This window comes from Ovis canadensis, chromosome 10 (genome assembly GCF_042477335.2).
Source record: "Ovis canadensis isolate MfBH-ARS-UI-01 breed Bighorn chromosome 10, ARS-UI_OviCan_v2, whole genome shotgun sequence".
NCBI classification, from domain to species: Eukaryota; Metazoa; Chordata; class Mammalia; order Artiodactyla; family Bovidae; genus Ovis; species Ovis canadensis.
This window is the reverse complement of record NC_091254.1, coordinates 45,078,520-45,097,404: the sequence shown is the minus strand read 5'-3', so window position 1 is coordinate 45,097,404 and position 18,885 is coordinate 45,078,520. Positions and strand designations below refer to the sequence as shown.

The 18,885-nt window shown below is 41.2% G+C and overlaps 1 protein-coding gene across 1 annotated transcript in view; it reads right to left on the bottom strand.

The window, feature by feature from the left end:
- UBL3 (ubiquitin like 3) overlaps positions 1–17,673 on the bottom strand; it is a 46,789-nt gene extending 29,116 nt beyond the window's left edge. Inside the window, exon 1 of the mRNA XM_069602245.1 lies at positions 16,508–17,673. Coding sequence (XP_069458346.1) covers positions 16,508–16,549 — 42 coding nt within the window. The 5' untranslated portion in view covers positions 16,550–17,673. The remainder of the gene's footprint in view (positions 1–16,507) is intronic.
- Positions 17,674–18,885: the final 1,212 nt, after the last annotated feature.

Here is an 18,885-nt window from a genome sequence, read left to right as displayed (position 1 = left end):
TCTTGGTAAACCTGTCTTTCTCTGGGTACGAAACACCTCTTAGTAAACCCTGCATCAGAACACAAACTCCATGGCTGCTTCTGAACCAACAACCCTCCCACCAGGTAACAGAGAGACTGACCTGGGCAGGATTAAAAAGGAGCAACTTCAGCCCAGAAAGCAAGTATTATTAACGCTTGTCCAGATAGCAAAGCAAAATATTTTGACAGAGAAGGTTGAGAAAAGGTAGATACGGACACAGAAACTGAAAAACTGCAGTGACTTAAAAAAAAAAAGTGGACATGCTGGATTCCTCTATGCCTAGCACTTCAATATGGAAGAACACTCTATGAATTATAATGAAAACAACGTTTTGACTATAGTAAAATATCTGACAATGAGTTAAGATCCATGCAACCTTTACCAAATTACACAGGAAGGACTTTAACTGGTCCTGATCCAACCGCCCCTGCAATCTCTGCTGTTGCCCACCGCTACTCTTGCTTGGCTTCCTCCTTGGGTGGCTCTCCTGAGAGTTAAACTTTAAAAATCATTTTTGCACCATAACTCCGTTCCTTTTCTCATTTAAAAAATTACCCTACCTGTAACTAGAGGCACTATACTTCTGGGCTGCTCTTTCATCTCTTCGTGAATTCATGTAATGTCATATAGGTATTTTTTCTTCAATTTAATGCCCACAATAATTTGTATTTTTAGCCTTCTCTCTTCTTTTCTGAGGGCTATTCCACATTCTTACTGAATTCTTATTCCACATTAGGAAAGGTCAAAGATGACTTCCAGGCCCCTCTACCATTTGCTCTTTCTGAAAGAATTCCATTAGCTTGTCTTTCTATGTCATGTAGACCAAAATCCAAAAAGTTAAAAGAAAGTTGATGACAGTGTACACAATGACAGTAGCAAAAACTGCTGACAGTGAGAGAACAAAAATTACAACAAGTAAAACCAAAAGCTGAGCAGTTTGGGACCATCTGAAATACAAGCCAAAAAAAAAACTGAGAGAGCTCTTTGGTCCACTGAGAGAAATAATTATGTAAACTATATAACCGCACTGTCCAACGCCACCTGTAACTATTCATATTTAAATTCATTAAATAAAATTTAAAATTCCATCCTTTAGTCACACACCACTTTCCAAGTGCTCAACAGCCACGTGCAGCCAGTGGCTACTCTACTGGACAGCGCAGATACAGAATATTACAATCGCTGCAGAATGTTCTACTGGACAAAGCTGCAGTGTTAGCTCAACATTCACCTGGTATTCTCTATACAACCGGCGCAGTGCTATTATAGGAACAGGGGTATAGAGAGAGGAGGAAGATAAGGCTTCTCTCTGCCCTCAGAGAGTACACAGCCTGTCTAGTGGACAAAACAGAAATATTTACACGTGCTAGAGTAGAGGTAATAACGTGGATGAGAGAAGGACTGATTGAGAGGCCCAGCTCTCGGAATTCCAGACTAATCAGCTGGAACTGCAATCCTTTCACCTTCGTTTCCTATGGACCAGACCTTGTTCCCGGCTGTTATGATGGCACAACAGGTAACGCTGAGACTCGTCACTACCTAGCAATTCTGGGCTCCCTGGAACCAGAGATGCTGAAGCCTGAACAGGACGTGTGTTGGCTCTGTGTGCTTCACCTTGCTGGCAACCCTGGAAGAAGAAGGCCGTGCTGCCCCTCTTCTTCCCCTTGGTCCTTCCTAGGGAAACAGCTGTGCCTCCACTGTCCCTTTGGTTTGGAACTCCTAGCATGTGCTATACTTAGAATGGCCAAGTGCCTGACCAAGTAGTTAGGGCATTACCAAGGAATTAACACTGCCATGAAGCACAAGTCTTCAGTGCAAATAAATCAAGAAAGGAGGGGGGAGGTGCCCCAAAGCAGAAAGGGCAGGCTAAGCAAGGATGAGAGAAGCAGGAACGCTGACTGAGGGTCTGTGGGCCAGCAGAGGGTTCATTATAGCCCCACACAGGGCACACACAGCGGGCAACTGCAGCAGATGAGGCTGGATGGCAGCCTAGCTGCCAAGAGCCTTAATGCCACCACCTAAGGAGCGGGGCATGGACTGGCCAACCATAATTAAGTAGAAGAGCTAAACAAGGAGATCTCTGTAATGAGATCTGTGATTTCAAAAGACAAACCTGGGGTAAGGGTAAAAGGCAGATAACTAGAAGTAGATAAAGGGGGATGCTATCTGGATGAAAACCTGGCTGGAGGCAATGGAGATAAAGAACAGGAAATTCATTCAAAACACTGTGTGTGTGTGCTGACATCAGAGAAAACTAACTGGCTCCAACTACTGACAGGGTCTATCTGGCACATCGGCAGGCGATAAATGTTTGTTGCACAAATTAGTGAGGAAGATACTGATCACGCAGATGACACAGAAGGGCAGGGAACAAAAACTATGAGACACACAAAAACCTAAGGCAAGGGCTGACAGTGAGAGAAACTGAAAAAGGAACAAAGAAATCAAACAAGGACATATTCCTTCTGCCTGGCATGTGATCCCCCAAGACACTGGATGGCCCGCAATTCCCTCAGACCCCTTCCCAGTGGTCTCCCCATCACCCTTTGTAAAAGTGGGCAACACAGCAACTCTCCCTCAGCATTCTCCAAACCCTCTCCCTTATTCTTCCCTGGAGAAAAAAATACCACTACCTCACACACTATGTATTTTACTTATTGTGTTTAATGTCTATCTCCCTACTACTTAAATGTAAGCTTCACTCACTGCTGTACACCAGAGCCTAAAAATGTGCCTGGCATAACCACATGCTCAACAAATACTTGCTGATTAACTGAATAACAATAAACAGAGCAGGACGATTACCCATAGACAAATAAGTATGGAAGTAAATTGATAGCTAACATGGAAGTTATATCCATTATATTGAGTACTAAAGGTAAAAATCTATGTAATAGTCCTTTAAGTACAAAAGGCTCAAACACCATTTTCTTCAAATATATGTTTTTATATATACCAAATATATGCATTTAATAGTAACACAGGCTTTCTATTTAGTCACAAAATAATGAGAGAGATTTTATGGCTTGAAAAATCACTCATAATACTTGGTAGCCACACTGCAAATCCACCATAAGTATTTAAATCTTATTAATACTTCTTCAACTTCCATTACAAATTTCTCATTTCCTTTCTGAAATTTTGGTTATTTTAAAATGTTAAGCAAATTCAAGAAGCTAAAGTGGAAATACCAGAATATAAGTATAATCACAGTCATTAGCTTTAAGATATAATGAAGACGATATAACATTAAAATGGTGAAAAGTTAGAAATGCAAAAATACCCAAGAACACAAAACAGGCCCACCTAGCTGGCTGGCTTCGGGAAAGTGACAAAATATCATTAATTTTCACCTTCCTCGTCAATGAAATGCAGCTAACACGAGCACCTACCTACCTGGTAAGTTTGTTCTGAGAGGATTTTTTTTTTTTTTTGAGAATTAAGTCTGATTCAAGTCATTAGTTTACACAGTACCTACAATATAATTACTTCTTAAGCCCACAAATACTTATGAAAAACCTACTATATAAAAGGCATCAAACTTACTGGCCAACAGCGGCCAACAAAAGAGATATACCTACCCTAACAGAATTGTCGACAATTAAAACAAATCTAAAGACAAACTAATGGATTACCAAGTGTGACAAGTGCTACAGAGGGAGCCCATGGGCTTCTGAGTCAGAAATCGAGGGATGAGGGAATTCAGTTTTAGATGTGAGCTGGAAGAGTGCCTCTGAGGACAGGAAGCAAGACGGCACTGCCCACAGCTGTAGGGCACAGAGGACACTGAGGAGGATTTCAGGCTCAGCCCAGGTGCGGCCTGTCTGAGAGGACCCAGGATAACTGAAGCTTAGGAAGTCAAAGGAGATAAGATTACAGGGACAGGCAAGAACCAGATGATGCAGGACTCCGAAGGGCCACTTTAAGTATCTGTGATTTTATTCTATGGGAATTTATTCATCAATGGAAAGCTGCTGAAGTTTTCTGGTGTTTTTGTTTTTTTTTTTTTTTCAGAAGGAAAAATGATCCAATTTACGTCTCACAAAAATCACTTAAGCTATTTTTGGAAAGTGTATCACAAGGGAAAGTAAACAGAAGCAGAACAATTAGTTCCAAGACTAATGCCGTGTCCAGGAGAGAGCGATGGTACTTGGCAATGCGGTGGTGGCATGGAGAAGAGAAGGAGTTGATGGATTCCAGACGCAGTTTGAGATGGATTGAATTTGGGGGATGAGGGAAAGGGAGAGATCAGAGATGACTCCTAGATGTCTGACTTAAGCAACTGCCTGGCTGATGGTGCCATGGTAAGTAACACAGTTAAGTACTGAATTAATTTTAGCTACTCATAGCTACTATCAGGATAGAAAAAAGAGAGGAAAAAAAAAAAAAATCCTAGAGCCAAAAGGGAGGGAGGGGAACTAAAGCACACACAGAAAGGGCAATTGGGTCAAGCAATGAGGAAGAGCAGTATCAGACCAAATTCCCCACTGAAAGCAACTACAAAAGTGATCTAACATACCAAACAAACTGAGTTACCTGAAGGTACACAGAAAACCACCAAGAGAGCCAGGACATCACTTGTCGAGAGAAGGGAAACACACAGACGGCCTGTTTTCCCCTTGAGGCATCTGCCAGTTACCAGTACAGGGCATCCAGGCCAGGCAGAACAGGAGCCGGGAGCTTGTGGCAGTGCCACTGGGCTGGGAAGGCAGAAACTGGACTTCTGTGCTACCCCAGAGGAGCCAGGATTGAGGATCCCAGATAAAAAGGAACTGCAAAGGAGCCCAACATCCTGCTCAGTGTTCGCCCTCCAGGAATGTGCTGAATCATAAACAACATGGACTGAAATGCAGAAAAGCTCCTCAAAAAGATGTCGCAAAGAGGCTACAAAAGCTAAGCAGAGCTTTTATCAGTCTCATCATATTTAAAATTCAGGGCCTGCCAAGGAAGAAGCATCTTGGTAAACACTTCAAACTTTTAAATGAGACCTCAGAAGAGCTATGTGTTAGAAGCCTATTTGAATTTCCTGATTACCCTGAATTCAGGCTTATTTCTTATTAATCACTAATGAATCAAAGTGATCAATGTTTACCTACCTCCCTCCCAGAGAATATTAATATTTTTTTATCTCAAGAAAGATAACATCATTCAGACCCACTATAATGTTTCATTACAATGTTATTAAAACATTACCAGGCAGATTGGGAAAAAGGATCAAATGATCAAAAGCTAGACAACAGAAACGGGCTCATGGGTGATGGGGATTAGTATCACAGTTATTAGAAACATTGCAACAATGTTTATACACTCAAGAAAAATAGGTAAAACATTGTGAGAATCTGAATCTGTATAAGTTTTAGGACTGAAAATACAAAAACTGAAATTAAGAACTTAATAATTGGGTATAACTGTATACTGGACAGAGGAGATAAGCAAACTTGAAGACAGTTCAGCAAAAATATCCAAATAGATACATACAGTGGGAAAAAAGAATGAAAACTGAAATGACCTAACACACATGCATTTGTAGTCCCAGAAAGAAAGAACTGAATAGAAACAGTACTTTAACCCCAGCTTACGGAGAGGCTGTGGAGAAACAGGAACCCTCCTACACTGTTGGTGGGAGTGTAAGTTGGTGTAGCCACTGTGGAAAATATTATTGAACTTTCTCAAGAAGCTAAAAATAGAATTACCATACAATCCAGCAATTCCACTTCTGGGCCTGTATCTGGACAAAACTCTAATTCAAAAAGATATATGTACCCCTATGTTCACAGCTTTATTGACTATGCCAAAGCTTTTGACTGTGTGGATCACAAGAAACTGTGGAAAATTCTGAAAGAGATGGGAATACTAGACCACCTTACCCACCTCCTGAGAAATCTGTATGCAGGTCAAGAAGCAACAGTTAGAACTCGATATGGAACAATAAACTGGTTCCATATCTGGAAAGGGGTTCATCAAGGCTGTTTACTGTCACCCTGCTTATTTAACTTATATGCAGAGTACATCATGAGAAATCCTAGGCTGGAGAAAGCACAAGCTGGAATCAAGACTGCCAGGAGAAATGTCAATAACCTCAGATATGCAGATGATACCACCCTTATGGCAGAAAGTGAAGAGGAACTAAAAAGCCTCTTGATGAAAGTGAAAGAGGAGAGTGAAAAAGTTGGCTTAAAGCTCAACATTCAGAAAACTAAAATCATGGCATCCAGTCCCATCACTTCATGGCAAATAGATGGGGAAACAGTGGAAACAGTGACAGACTTGGGCTCCAAAATCACTGCAGATGGTGAGTGCAGCTTGCTCCTTAGAAGAAAAGTTATGACCAACCTAGACAGCTTATTAAAAAGCAGAGACATTACTTTGCCAACAAGTCTGTCTAGTCAAAGCTATGGTTTCTCCAGTAGTCATGTATGGATGTGAGAGTTGGACTATAAAGAAAGCTGAGCGCTGAAGAATTGATGCTTTTGAACTGTAGTGTTGGAAAAGATTCTTGAGAGTCCCCTGGGTTGCAAGCAGGTCCAATCAGAACATCCTAAAGGAAATTAGTCCTGAATATTCATTGGAAGGACTGATGCTGAAGCTGAGACTCCAATACTTTGGCCACCTGATGTGAAGAACTGATTTATTTGAAAAGACCCTGATGCTGGGAAAGATTGAAGGCGGGAGGAGAAGGGGACGACAGAGGATGAGAAGGTTGGATGGTATCACCGACTCAATGGATACGAGTTTGAGCAAGCTCTGGGAGCTGGTGACGGACAGGGAAGCCTGGTGTGCTGCAGCCCCTGGGGTCGCAAAGAGTCGGACACGACTGAGTGACGGAACTGAAGTGAACTGAATGTTCACAGCAGCACTTTTCACAATAGCCAAGACATGGAAACAACCGAAATGTCCATCGACAGATGAATGGATAAAGAAGATATGGTACATATATACAATTGAATATAACTGGGCCATAAAAAAGAACAAAATAATGCCATTTGCAGCAACATGGATGCAACTAGAGATTTTCACACTAAGTGAAGGAAGTCAGAAAGAGAAAGACAAATACCGTATTGATACCGTTAGTATATGAATCTAAGACATGCCACAAATGAACCCATCTATGGGACAGAAACAGAATCAAACACACAGAGACGAGACTAGCGGCTGTCAAGGGGAAAGGGGCAGGAGAGGCTTGGATCGAGAGTTAGAGATCAGCAGATGCAAACTGGTATGTATCGAAAGGACAAACAACAAGTTCCTACTGTATAGCACAGGGAATTCTATTCAATATTCTGTGATAAAGCATAATGGAAAATATGAAAAAGAATGTATATACATGTATCAATATAACTGAGTCACTCTGCTATAAAGCAGTAATTGACACATTTTAATTCAATTATATTTCAATTAAAAATAAATTAAAAAAAAAGAATTCCAGCTTAGAAAATTCACAAAATAACAACAGCAAGCCACAGACTTGAAATGCTCTACAAATTCCATGCATAAAGAATAAAATAAAGGCTCTGCACATGCACACGACAGTAAAACTGCTAAAAACCAAAGACAAAGATAAAATCTTGAAAATAGCCCAAACACATTAAGCTCAACAGAAGTTAAACAGAAAAACACATTAACTTCAAAGGAGAAATAGTAAGACCACAAGTTGACTTAATAAAAACAGTGGGAGCCAGAAATTATAAAATAACTTAAAGGTGATAAAGGAAGAGACCCTTTAAAGATGAAGGTAGTAAATACACTTCCAGGCAAACAAAACTAATTATTACTAGAAGACCGGCAAGACATGAAATCTGAAAATTGACTCTGTGAAAGTCAACAGAGAGCAAGCAGCAGCACAAATTACCAACAATCAGGTTTTAAAAGCACATTTCATTACAGATACTACAAATGTCAAAAAGGTAATAGAGATTGTAAAAAAAAAAAAAGAAAAAAAAATCTTAAGCCACATTGGAAAATTTAGGTAAAATAGATAAATGCCTTGAAAAGCAAAACTTGTCAAAACTGACAAAAAAGTAACAGAAAATATGTATAGTCCCACGTGAAATGAAGAAACAGAATCGATAATCCCCACCCCTCCCCCCACGAAAACCCCAAACTCCTTCACCAGTGAACTCCTCCAAACATTTACGGATGCAGTAAAATCAATTTTCACAAACTCAAAGAATAAAAAACATTTCTCAAGTCATTTTATAAAGTCAGAATAACCTTGATAGCTAAATGTGTCAAAGACTTTACAAGAAATTAAAAATCACTAGTCAATCTTTTTCATGAACAAAACTGAAACAATGTAAATGAAATATATTGTAGCATATTAAGAAGATAATTCATAATGAAAAAGTTAGGTTTATCCAGAAAATCAAGGATGCTTTAAAATTAATAAAACGTGTATCCCTACCTCACCCGAGTTGTTAACATATCTAAACCCACAGCCGCTACATTCCTAAGAATTTTATCCTAGGAAAATAATCAGACAAGGCACAGAGACATACTCTAAGATAGGCATTACAATATTGTTTTTAATAGCTTTTAAATGCTTTATGAATATGGAATAGCAAACAATTTTTGTACATCATTCAGAATCAGTTCAAAATTATAAGATGGTTCTATACTTATTTGTATGGATAGTTGTTAATGATATATGACTAAATGAAAAAAGCAGGAGCATTTCTATGGCAAAAACATTAATTTTATAAGAGAGTAAACAAAATCAAATATCTGTCTTGAGAGAGCATTTTGTCTAGACATAATGAATTGCCATGTTAATTTATCTTCATACACACGATATAATGCCTAACTTAAGATAATTTTCCTCAACAGAAAGAACATTTTCTTTTGAAAACCTAGTTATAGAGGACTTCCCATGTATATATTTTATTCAGACCATAAAAAAATGCTGCTAGACTGTAATCAATTAACAGAGAATCTGCATCATACATAAGCAGATACTAGGAGGAAGACAAAAACGAAATACGCTGAAAGCACTAAATCAACCTATGTGTCTGTCCCATATATAATGCAACCACTTCAGTGTTCTTGTCCGGAGAATCCCAGGGACGGGGGAGCCTGGTGGGCTGCCATCTATGGGGTCGCACAGAGTAGGACACGACTGAAGCGACTTAGCAGCAGCAGCAGCAGTCTTCGAATTCAAAGTGGTAAGTTTATAGGAAAAAAGTTCTATTGTATAATATATATACAAGAGGACTCCAAGCTCCAACAAGTTTAAAGAAAATTCCCTTGAATTTAAGCAGTGAGTAAGAAAAGTGTGTTACTCGCTGCTGAGTCGTGTGCTACTCTTTTTGATCCCACTGACTTTAGCCTACCAGGCTCCTCTGTCCATGGAATTCTCTAGGCAAGAACACTGGAGTCGGTTGCCATTTCCTTCTCCAGAGGATCCTCCCAACCCAGGGACTGAACCTGGGTCTCCTGCATTGCAGGTGGACTCTTTAACATCTGAGTCACCAGGGGAAAACCCACCGGCATTAAAATCACTCCAACCCATAGGTTACACAGCATTTTGCAAAGATACCTGGAGCAAGGTGCTGGGAGGGGATCCAGGTATTCTGCTGAACAGAGGGCCTGAGGGGTGAGTACTGTCTGCTCAGGTACACAGGGGAAAGGCTTAGGGCGTTTATCACTGTTGCCATAAAACCCAAACTCCTACCCTCGCTCTGTATTTTCCTAGCTATGCGATTCCAAAAAAGATCCTGACCCTCTGTGAACCTAGGCTGAGAGAAAGTAAAAATAGCTCTGCTGACAATCACTCTGTGACAGAGGCAGACAAGGCCGGCAGAAGACCAACAGGTAATAAACTCTCCCAGGGCCGCACTACAGCTCCGCAACGACTGACGAGCTCCTCCAGCCCACTTCCTTTTTCCTGCTTCCTAAACAAAGACAGCTGGAAGATCCAATTACCAGCCCACTTCCACTCTGTGTCTGCAGCATTCTATCCTGAGCTAGTCTCCTCTTCCCCGGCTCTCCCATCAGCACCGTGAGGCAAACCCCAGCGAGAACCTCTGCGATACCCTCTTCTGTGACTGCGTGGCTGCAGCAAGTCAGTACATTTGACTTGTTCCACTGCAGATGTATTCCTGTTGCTCTTCACCAGGGAGTAACAGCCGCTTCTTTTTCTACTTACCAACCTATTTCTCCAGAGTCACTGAAAGGATGAAACTAAATGTTATCCTGTCAAATGCCAAGCATCTGCCTGGGAAACAGCTAGGACATAACAAATATTAGCATCTCTCCCCTCTGAGCTCAAAATAAAGCTACTCATGTAATTTTATTTTTTAAATTATCTATCTAGCTCATCCCTGCAAAAATCTACATCTCTCCAAAACTCAGCCAGGAAATAAGCCCCTCAAGTAAGCAGAACTCTGAACCACCAAGACAGACATGACCAAATGAAATAGAAGACTATGCAGTTTCCCATAAGAATGCCTGAAAAATCCCACTTGGACGTCATTTACTCGTTTTTAACACACTTTGTCCTCACAAACTTTGGAAATCTGATTTCTGTTAGAGAGGGACAGTTAGGCATACTGACAACAGAAAAATACTCAACAAGGCAGGAGACAGGAACAGAACTCCAAATACTTAGAAATCTGAAGTCATCTTACAGCTTCTAAAGTTTGACTGAACATCCCAACCATAAAATACTTCAGCATACAATGCCAATATATATGATATATTCATTTATAAACCATATATTTTATGCAAATTATAAAACACACTAAAAATTAAAAGATTAAAATATTGGTTTAATTTTAATTAACTATCTTAAACATTGTTTTCATCACGAAACCACTAAAAATACTATTACTCTTAACATTAAGAGCAGTGTTACTGAACATGACTATTTTTTGAGCAGCATCTAAGATATTCATCTTTAGTAAAATAAAAACGTGTTGTTCAGTTTTGAGTTCTACAACTCTTTAAGGTACTTTAACAGTGAGCCTCTGCTCCCCATTTCCATTCAAAGTATCACAGATTCTCTTAAAAAGTATCTAGGGCTTCCCTGGTGGTTCAGTGGTAAAGAATCTGCTTGCCAACGCAGCAGACGCTGGTTTCATCCCTGGTCCAGGAAGAACCCACGTGTCACAGGGCAGCTAAGCCCACGCGCCACAACTATTAAGCCTGTGCTCTAGAGCCCGGAAGCTGCAATTACTGAAGCCCGTGAACCCTAGAGCCCACACTCTGCAGCAAGAGAAGCCGACAAGAAGCCTGTGCACCACAACTCGAGAGTGGCCCCTGCTCACTGCAACTAGAGAAAAGCCTGGGCGGCAAGGATGACCCAGCACAGCCAAAAATAAATAGATAATTTTAAATCACCTATATAAAAGACTATCATAGAAAAACTGCAAGAACCTTGAGACACTCAACAGTCCTGCTGTCTTTACATTACAAAATTCTCATACTGTCCCTCAGGAAAATGTTCATTAGAATGTGGACCTGGAGAAGCCTGGAGGTTTTTTCAGACCCAATCCATGTATTAATAATAAAAAAGTTCAATTTCTCCTTCTTCTTGGAGCACAAAATAAACTAGAAGTTCTAATATTTTTATTCTCAAATCGCAATTGACTTGCCTCATCTCACTTTGTCAATTACTAGTAGTGAACCGGCACAAAGCTTCAAAAGCTGTATTAGATGCTGAGCTAAGACAGCTGTGGTTTATAGAATAACGATAGTACATTACAAAGAAACAGTCAGTGAACTTCATTGAACTGAATCAATATTATTAAAATGATGCCTCTAAGTCACCAAAAGTAAGTTGAATTATGTGTCACATATTACATGTAAGCAAACAGGACAGTAGTCCAAAATAGATTGGGATATTCCCCAAAATAACCATCATGTATTCAAAAAATTTACTGATTCAGAATAATTCATTACCCAGGGTCTCCAGTCACCATGAATTCTAGTCACTTTCAATTTTCGCCCTCCAGAAAGAGAGGAATTCTTAAAGAGCTACTGAAGTTCAGTCTCCTAAAATGTATTTACTGTTTCATGTTATGAAAACTAGTAGAGCCATCAGTACTTTATCCACTAATTTAAAATAACTTCAAAACTTACACTAAAAATACACTTTTCATATTCAAAGTAGTATCAGACATCACAGACCTCATGCTTAACACCATTATTATTAGTAGTAGTACAGGACAATATTTATGTTTCCCATAAATAACAAAGAGTAATGCCTTACAAGTCAAGAAAATCACTCAACAGTTTTTAAATGTTTTAGAAATTACGGTAGATATAATAAATACAAGACATATATTCATGTAAATCTGACATCATGTTGGGTGAACTCCGGGGGTTGGTGATGGACAAGGAGGCCTGGTGTGCTGCAATTCATGGGGTCACAGAGTCGGACACGACTGAATGACTGAACTGAACTGAACTGAAGAATACCAAATAGGCAGAAAATGGTTCACAGGAAGTAAAGATCACTGTGGACTAGAATGGACTAAAAACCAGTTTCACAAGAGAGGGACATGAGCTGGAGTAGGATTCAGATCTGGAAAGGAAAAGCCATTCAAAATGGAGGGAAATAATGTGTTATTTGTTTTCTCAATAAAACTGTCTAATTCAAGATACCAAATTTAAGACACATTCAAGCAAAACAATTTAGAGAAATATACCATAAGAGACATGTTATTTAATATGTTGTTCATCAAGTCACCTACATATGCATGTGTGTGTATATATTAGCATACAGATATTAATATATAAATGGTACTTATCTACCCTTAACCTTCATAAAACCTCCAACTCATATTAGAAACAAGAGCTCCAGCAAGAGAAAGAAAAATTTAAAGAGCTGTAAGTAAAGAGAAAATTTTAAGGCATTGGATCTCAATATAACTCCTTCTCCAAAGTTAAAACTTTTCTATTCTCTAAACCTTTTTCGAGCATGACATTTCCCCCCGGTATACTCTATATCTGTCATTTAACTTAGAAAAGTGATAAAACTTCACTTTGAAAACAAATTCATTTGAATAATTTCCTGTCCACTAGAGGGCTCCAATATTTCTTTCACAAATGGAAAAGATATGACATTACAATAAAAATATTCATTAAGCACTGAAAAAAATCAAATTATCATTAGCTCACTTAACCCCAGACTAAACATAGTTACATCTGCTACAATTTCACATTCATAGCTTAAAAAGGTACAGGATTCTTTATCACCTAAAATGCTTCAAATAACCAAAACTGCTTTGCCATTATTCTCACACTGACAATGTCTCTCTTACACAGGGTTTTCAATTTTACAGATATCATAAAGTATAATTTCAGTCCAAAGCTCCCAACAGTAGTTCCAATTTTTATATAATAATTTTATAAATATATTAATTTACATCTTGAAAACTTTCCAAATCCAGAAAACAAAATTACCAGCTTATCTAACCAGCCTTAGGCTGTATTACTGATAGAAAGACTAAACATTTTCTTTCAGAAAGCCTAAATCATTAACATAATTCATGCTACAAGTATAAACAATGAATACAGCCGCATCATGAGCTATGATTTAAGGGGGGAAATGAATCACTTAAATACAATGTATTATAATGATACTCAGTTCAGGACAGTATATTTTCAGATTTTTCTCACAAATTAGTTATTACACTGAAATGTCAGTAAATCTCAATTCAAACTTAATCACCTTTAGCAAAGAAAAAGCCAACATTTTAAGTAAATACAGTTATACCATTTATAGGACATCTTTACAGAATGTTAACTGAAAAAGTACCAACTGCAAATTATTTTTTGTAAATATAGCAAATCCATTCACTAGGGGTACCATTCGTACCCTGCCCTAGAAGACGGACTTACTAAATTTGGATTCTAAGAAAAAGAGACCCCTTATGGTACACAAAAAAATACACCGAATGTTTAAAAAAATATTTTAAATGTCAGTAACAAAATAAGTCATGCTAAAAAAAATCGATTTTAAAAAGTGAGTCACAATAATTTCTATAAGGAGACTTTACCAAAAACATCAACTGCTTTAGCAATTATTAGAACTTCCAAGAATGAACTATCTCTATTGAAACCATGACAGGGTTTATTATAATTTCACTGCCCCACCTCTTCTCCGAAATAGGATTTTCCTATACAGGTGACAAGCACCATTAACAGGTGAAAAAGCGTAACATTTGTTTCTAAATAGCACACACTGTCACCAATGAGAAACTTAAAATGCTTACTGCATCTAACAAATGTATGTATTCATACCTGCAAGAATATGCATCCCAGTCAATTTAGAATTATGCTGCAAGGGAAGTATCAGATTGTGGAGAGGTGGGGCTGAGAAGGCTGATGCTTTTCAAGAGTGGTGACATTTTCCTCAGTTTAAGTCAGAATGTAAGTGCAGACTGTCAATTATTGATACTGAAAACTTTAACAAACACGAAGTATTGAGTCCACGACTTCTAACTGGTATTTATCATGTTATATTTCAAAAAGTTGTAATTCTAGGTACATATCAAAGGAAGACACTTCTTAAACAAAAATGCAATGAGTAATAGCAAATGACGTTTAAAAGGTTTTAATGCTGGGAAAAAACCCTCAAGGCCTCCAGCAAGTTGTATGGCTAGAAAATGAAACATAAAAATTATTCAGAATCATCTAATCTGAGCTGTACCCTAGACACATTCTGAAACAGCATCACCAAGGAATTATGTTTATTACATAATACTGCTTTGCCCTTGCCTATCACCTTTAATCAAGGGATCTCAAAGCACCACAGAATCATCAAGGCCTTAAAATACAATCTAAAACAGAAACAGCTGTATTTGATAACTACAGCTATTAATACAACCTTGCCATCCCTTCCTGGCACCCCGATCCAAACACTAGCTTCCGAACCTCCTCTCTAACTTGGAAACGGTATTCTCCAAATCACCCCGATTTGTGAGTGAAGCTACGCACATTCAGCTCTTTCTCGTCACTGGGCCTAAATAAAGAAAGTTGTTGCACTGTTTTAATCTCACAGATCTATTGCACGACAACTTCTCTGATCATATCGCACACTGCATGATGATAGAAGATGGAGGTTTCAGCCAGAGATCAAGTCTTTGCTGGAGGGTATGAACCCACAGAGTACCATCGCGGAAAGCGTTTTCCTGCTCCGTCCAGAGACCTAGCTAGGCAACTTCACCAGAAGGGTGAAGGGAATCCAGTCTGGTTAGCCTTAAGCCGGCAGGAGACTATGCTCCGGTGTGCACCCCAGGAGGGAAAGGAAAACTAAAAGGACAATGCTCGAGTTTTAAGACTCAGGAAGGAGTGTTGGGTTGCTCTATGGCCACCCAAGAGACGGAACATTGGGGTTCCTTTGCATTTAAACAGCGCACTGAAAGGGAAATCAAACACAAGCAAAATGTCTTTAAACCAAGGTCAAAATATGCCATTTAGAGCCATTTAATTTAATTTTATAGCCCGTAAATGGGGTTCACTCTAACTGAAACATCTGACATTTTAAAATTTAATCCTCAGCAAAGTTCAATTTTGTTTTTTCACTGAAATATACAAACGCTCAAATGTTAACTTCGTATATATGAGCATAACTATGTTAACTTCATTCAATTCTTTCATAAAGGAGATTATTCCCCTTCCTGTTAATTGCATTGTTTGTCCCCAGGACAGCAGAGTAATTTCACCTCACACAAACCCACCTTCCCAGCGCTGTAAGTCTACACAGACCTGTTAGTCAACAGTCTCATAAGCTTAACCTTCTTTATGAACAAAAAGAAAAGCGTCAATAAACAAGAGTACTTTGGTTTCCAGTTCTTAACATTCCAGGATCAAGGTTCAATCAACAATGTGCTTCATTTGCCTTTAAAGTCCAGTGATGTCATACTACTAAATATTTGGTACTAAAAGTCCTGGAATATTCATTAAAAGTACCAAAATACAGTCAGTCAGGATTTGTGAACATTCCAAAACGTCTATTTCTGTCGCCGTACTTGTTCTCCCAAACGTTTCGAAAAGCTCACAGCAAATCCTGGCCGAGAGATAAGACGTCCCCACTTCTTGGAAATAGCCGGCTTGCACCTACTGCATTCACGACCAGCGTCACAGGGCAAGATTCCCGATTTCCTGCCCACCTCTGTATCTAGCAGGGACACCCGGCCTCAGCCCTGCCGTTTTCAGAAGCTTTCAGACACAAGTGTTCAGAGGCTTCTAGCAAAGCGGAAGAGATTTTTCTCCACTTCAAGGCACCTTGCTACATGTTCCCAACTTCTCCATTGTCTTTAACCATTTAGAAAACGCAACCAAGTGAGAAGATCCGTATTCAAAGCAGCGCTTTCAACGAGAGCGACACCAGACCCTCCAACTTCTTCCACAATCTCCCGGGACCGTGGCTTCCCCACCCCCACCCCGCAAACCTTCACCCTACGCCTGCATCCTTTCTGATTTAAAGAGATTGGAAACCACAATTAAATCAAAGGCTGTCGTTAACTCTTAATCCTTCACTTACCATATCCGCCGGGACATTACTGGACATCTTGCCGTTTGACATATACCCAGATGTTTACGCAAAGAAAAAAAAAAATTTTTTTAAGGCGACAACAACAAATTAAAGAGTCTTCTGTTCGTCTTCGAGCTAACAAATCAATCTTCAAGATCTTGACTGGTTCGAGATGTGCTCTCCAAAAAAAATTTTTTTAAATAAAATAATAAGTTCTTTCCGAGCCGAAGTGCCGGCCTGGCCGGGCGCAGAGGAACAATCGCCGGCAGAGCTGTGGCAGGAGCGGAGCAACTCCCGGGTCACCGAAGTCAGCAGCAGCGGCAGCAGCAGCCCCAGGACCGGCCGCGCCAGGTGGACCGAGCCGAGTGACACACGGACATGGAGCGGGGTGGGAGGGGGTTAAATCGCCTTCCTCCTTTCCCAGCCCCGCCGTGATTCACACTCGCTCCCGAGTCGAGTCCTCATGAAGCGGGAGGAGGATGCCCAGGCGCCGCGGCACACAGAGAACTTATGTGGCTACACATGGACGCGTCCCCGGCGGCCGGAGCGGGCAAACGGCTCTCAACTCGCGCGGCCGGGGCCGCGGAAACCCGCGCTCAAGGGCATTTAACTCGTTGGCAGCCGAAGCGCTAGCCCGGGTCAAAGAGCCCGGGGCGGGGAGCTGGGGCAAGGGGGCGGAGCGCGGGGCGCTCGGCCCGCCAGGAGCGAGACCCCCACGGCCCGTCGGGGCTCAGGCCGCGGGCGCCTCCGGGCAGCCGCGGGGCTCGGGGCGCATCGTCTCCGGCTTCCCAGCGCTCCTCTCCCGCCTCCTCCGCCTGCGCCTCCCCCCCACCGTCTCCGCCTTCCGCTCCCCTCCCCGGCCTCGCGAGCTCCCCGCGACGCCGACTTCGGCCGGACCCCGGAAGAGGCCGGGTCCTTCCTCTCCTCAGCCCGGGAACCGTTTCCTCTTAGAGCTCCGTCTCTCTGCCTCCTCCTCCTCCACTTTTCAGTCCCCGACGCCGCAGCCGCCTCCTGTCATCACCCCTCAAGCCAACATGGCGGCCGCGGCAGCAGCTGCCAGAGCGCGAGCCGGGGACCCGCGGAGAGCACGGCCCCCCTCCCCCCCGCCTTCCTCGCAACCACCGCCTCCGCCTTCCTTCACCCCCCCACCCACCCTTTCCGCGAACACCGAGTGCGTCACTACGGAGACCACCCTGGAGCATCACGGGAAATGTAGTCTACGCGGTGGGGTGGGGGTGGGGAGCGGGACACCAAAAGCGTTCTAGTCGGACTCCGAGGCCACGCCCCTCTTAGCAACAGTTGCTAGGAGAGGAAAGCTCGCTTTAGCCTGGCGACTGCCCAGGAGTTTAGGGAGATACCTGCTGCCAGGAGGGCTGTGATCCTGCGAATTATTGGGGGAGGGGTGGGTAGTTGGGAAATGATTCTGCACAGAGAAATTCCCTCATGCACAATATACTCGCAGACTAAAACATGGTTTACCTCCAAGCAGAATCATTCATTTTAATGACAGCGCGCTCTCCACATCCTGCAATCTCAAAGCATTTCGTATAGTGATTTCATCTAGGTCTCTCCTCAACAATACATTTGGAGGATCAGAAGCAATCATTGATTTCCAATAAGGTCGTAGAAGTTCAGCAAGAGCAAGGATATCGTTAAGCAGGGAGAATGTATGAACATGTGTTTCTTGACGACCCAGGGCCATAAAGCTATAATGTAGTTAATTGAAATTACCCAAAACTGCATTCAAGACAATAGTGTATGAACCAAAAACTGTGTTAGATACAATCGTGTACGATGCAAACTCTCTGTCAGGAAACTGCTACCTACGCTAAACCACATGGGGTGACACGGGTTTACCAGGCTAGCCCTGAAATCCCACTTAACTCAAAATGTGACTGAAAACTTATACACCTGCAGTGATTAGCAAGCAACAGAAAATAATACCATCGGTGAGAGACTTAGATGAAGAATATGTCTACCCCAGATTTAGGAACAAAATGCAGAGACTGCAAACGTCTATCTGACTCATATCTCTCTCAGTGCTCCGAGTGTTTTAGGAAAGGCCATCTCAATAAGATACCTGTATAAAAATACCAACAGACTTAAGAGTCTGAAAGCCACCTCTCCAACCTCCAGCTCTGTGACCTCATCTGTGAAACAGTCTTGCCTACCTTCCAGGGGTCAAGTAGGGGCAGTTGTGAGGATGAGTCCATGCATGGGAAATAAATCACTTTGTAAATAATATGCATCGTTTGATGTGAAACGTTACTACTTATTCATTCAGCAAACCCTCCAGGCCCTTGGCGAGGTACCGGAAGTTTAAAAGATGACTAATCCAGGCAGTGTCGTCCATTGGCTGGGAGCCTGTGTCATTCCCGCAGCAATCT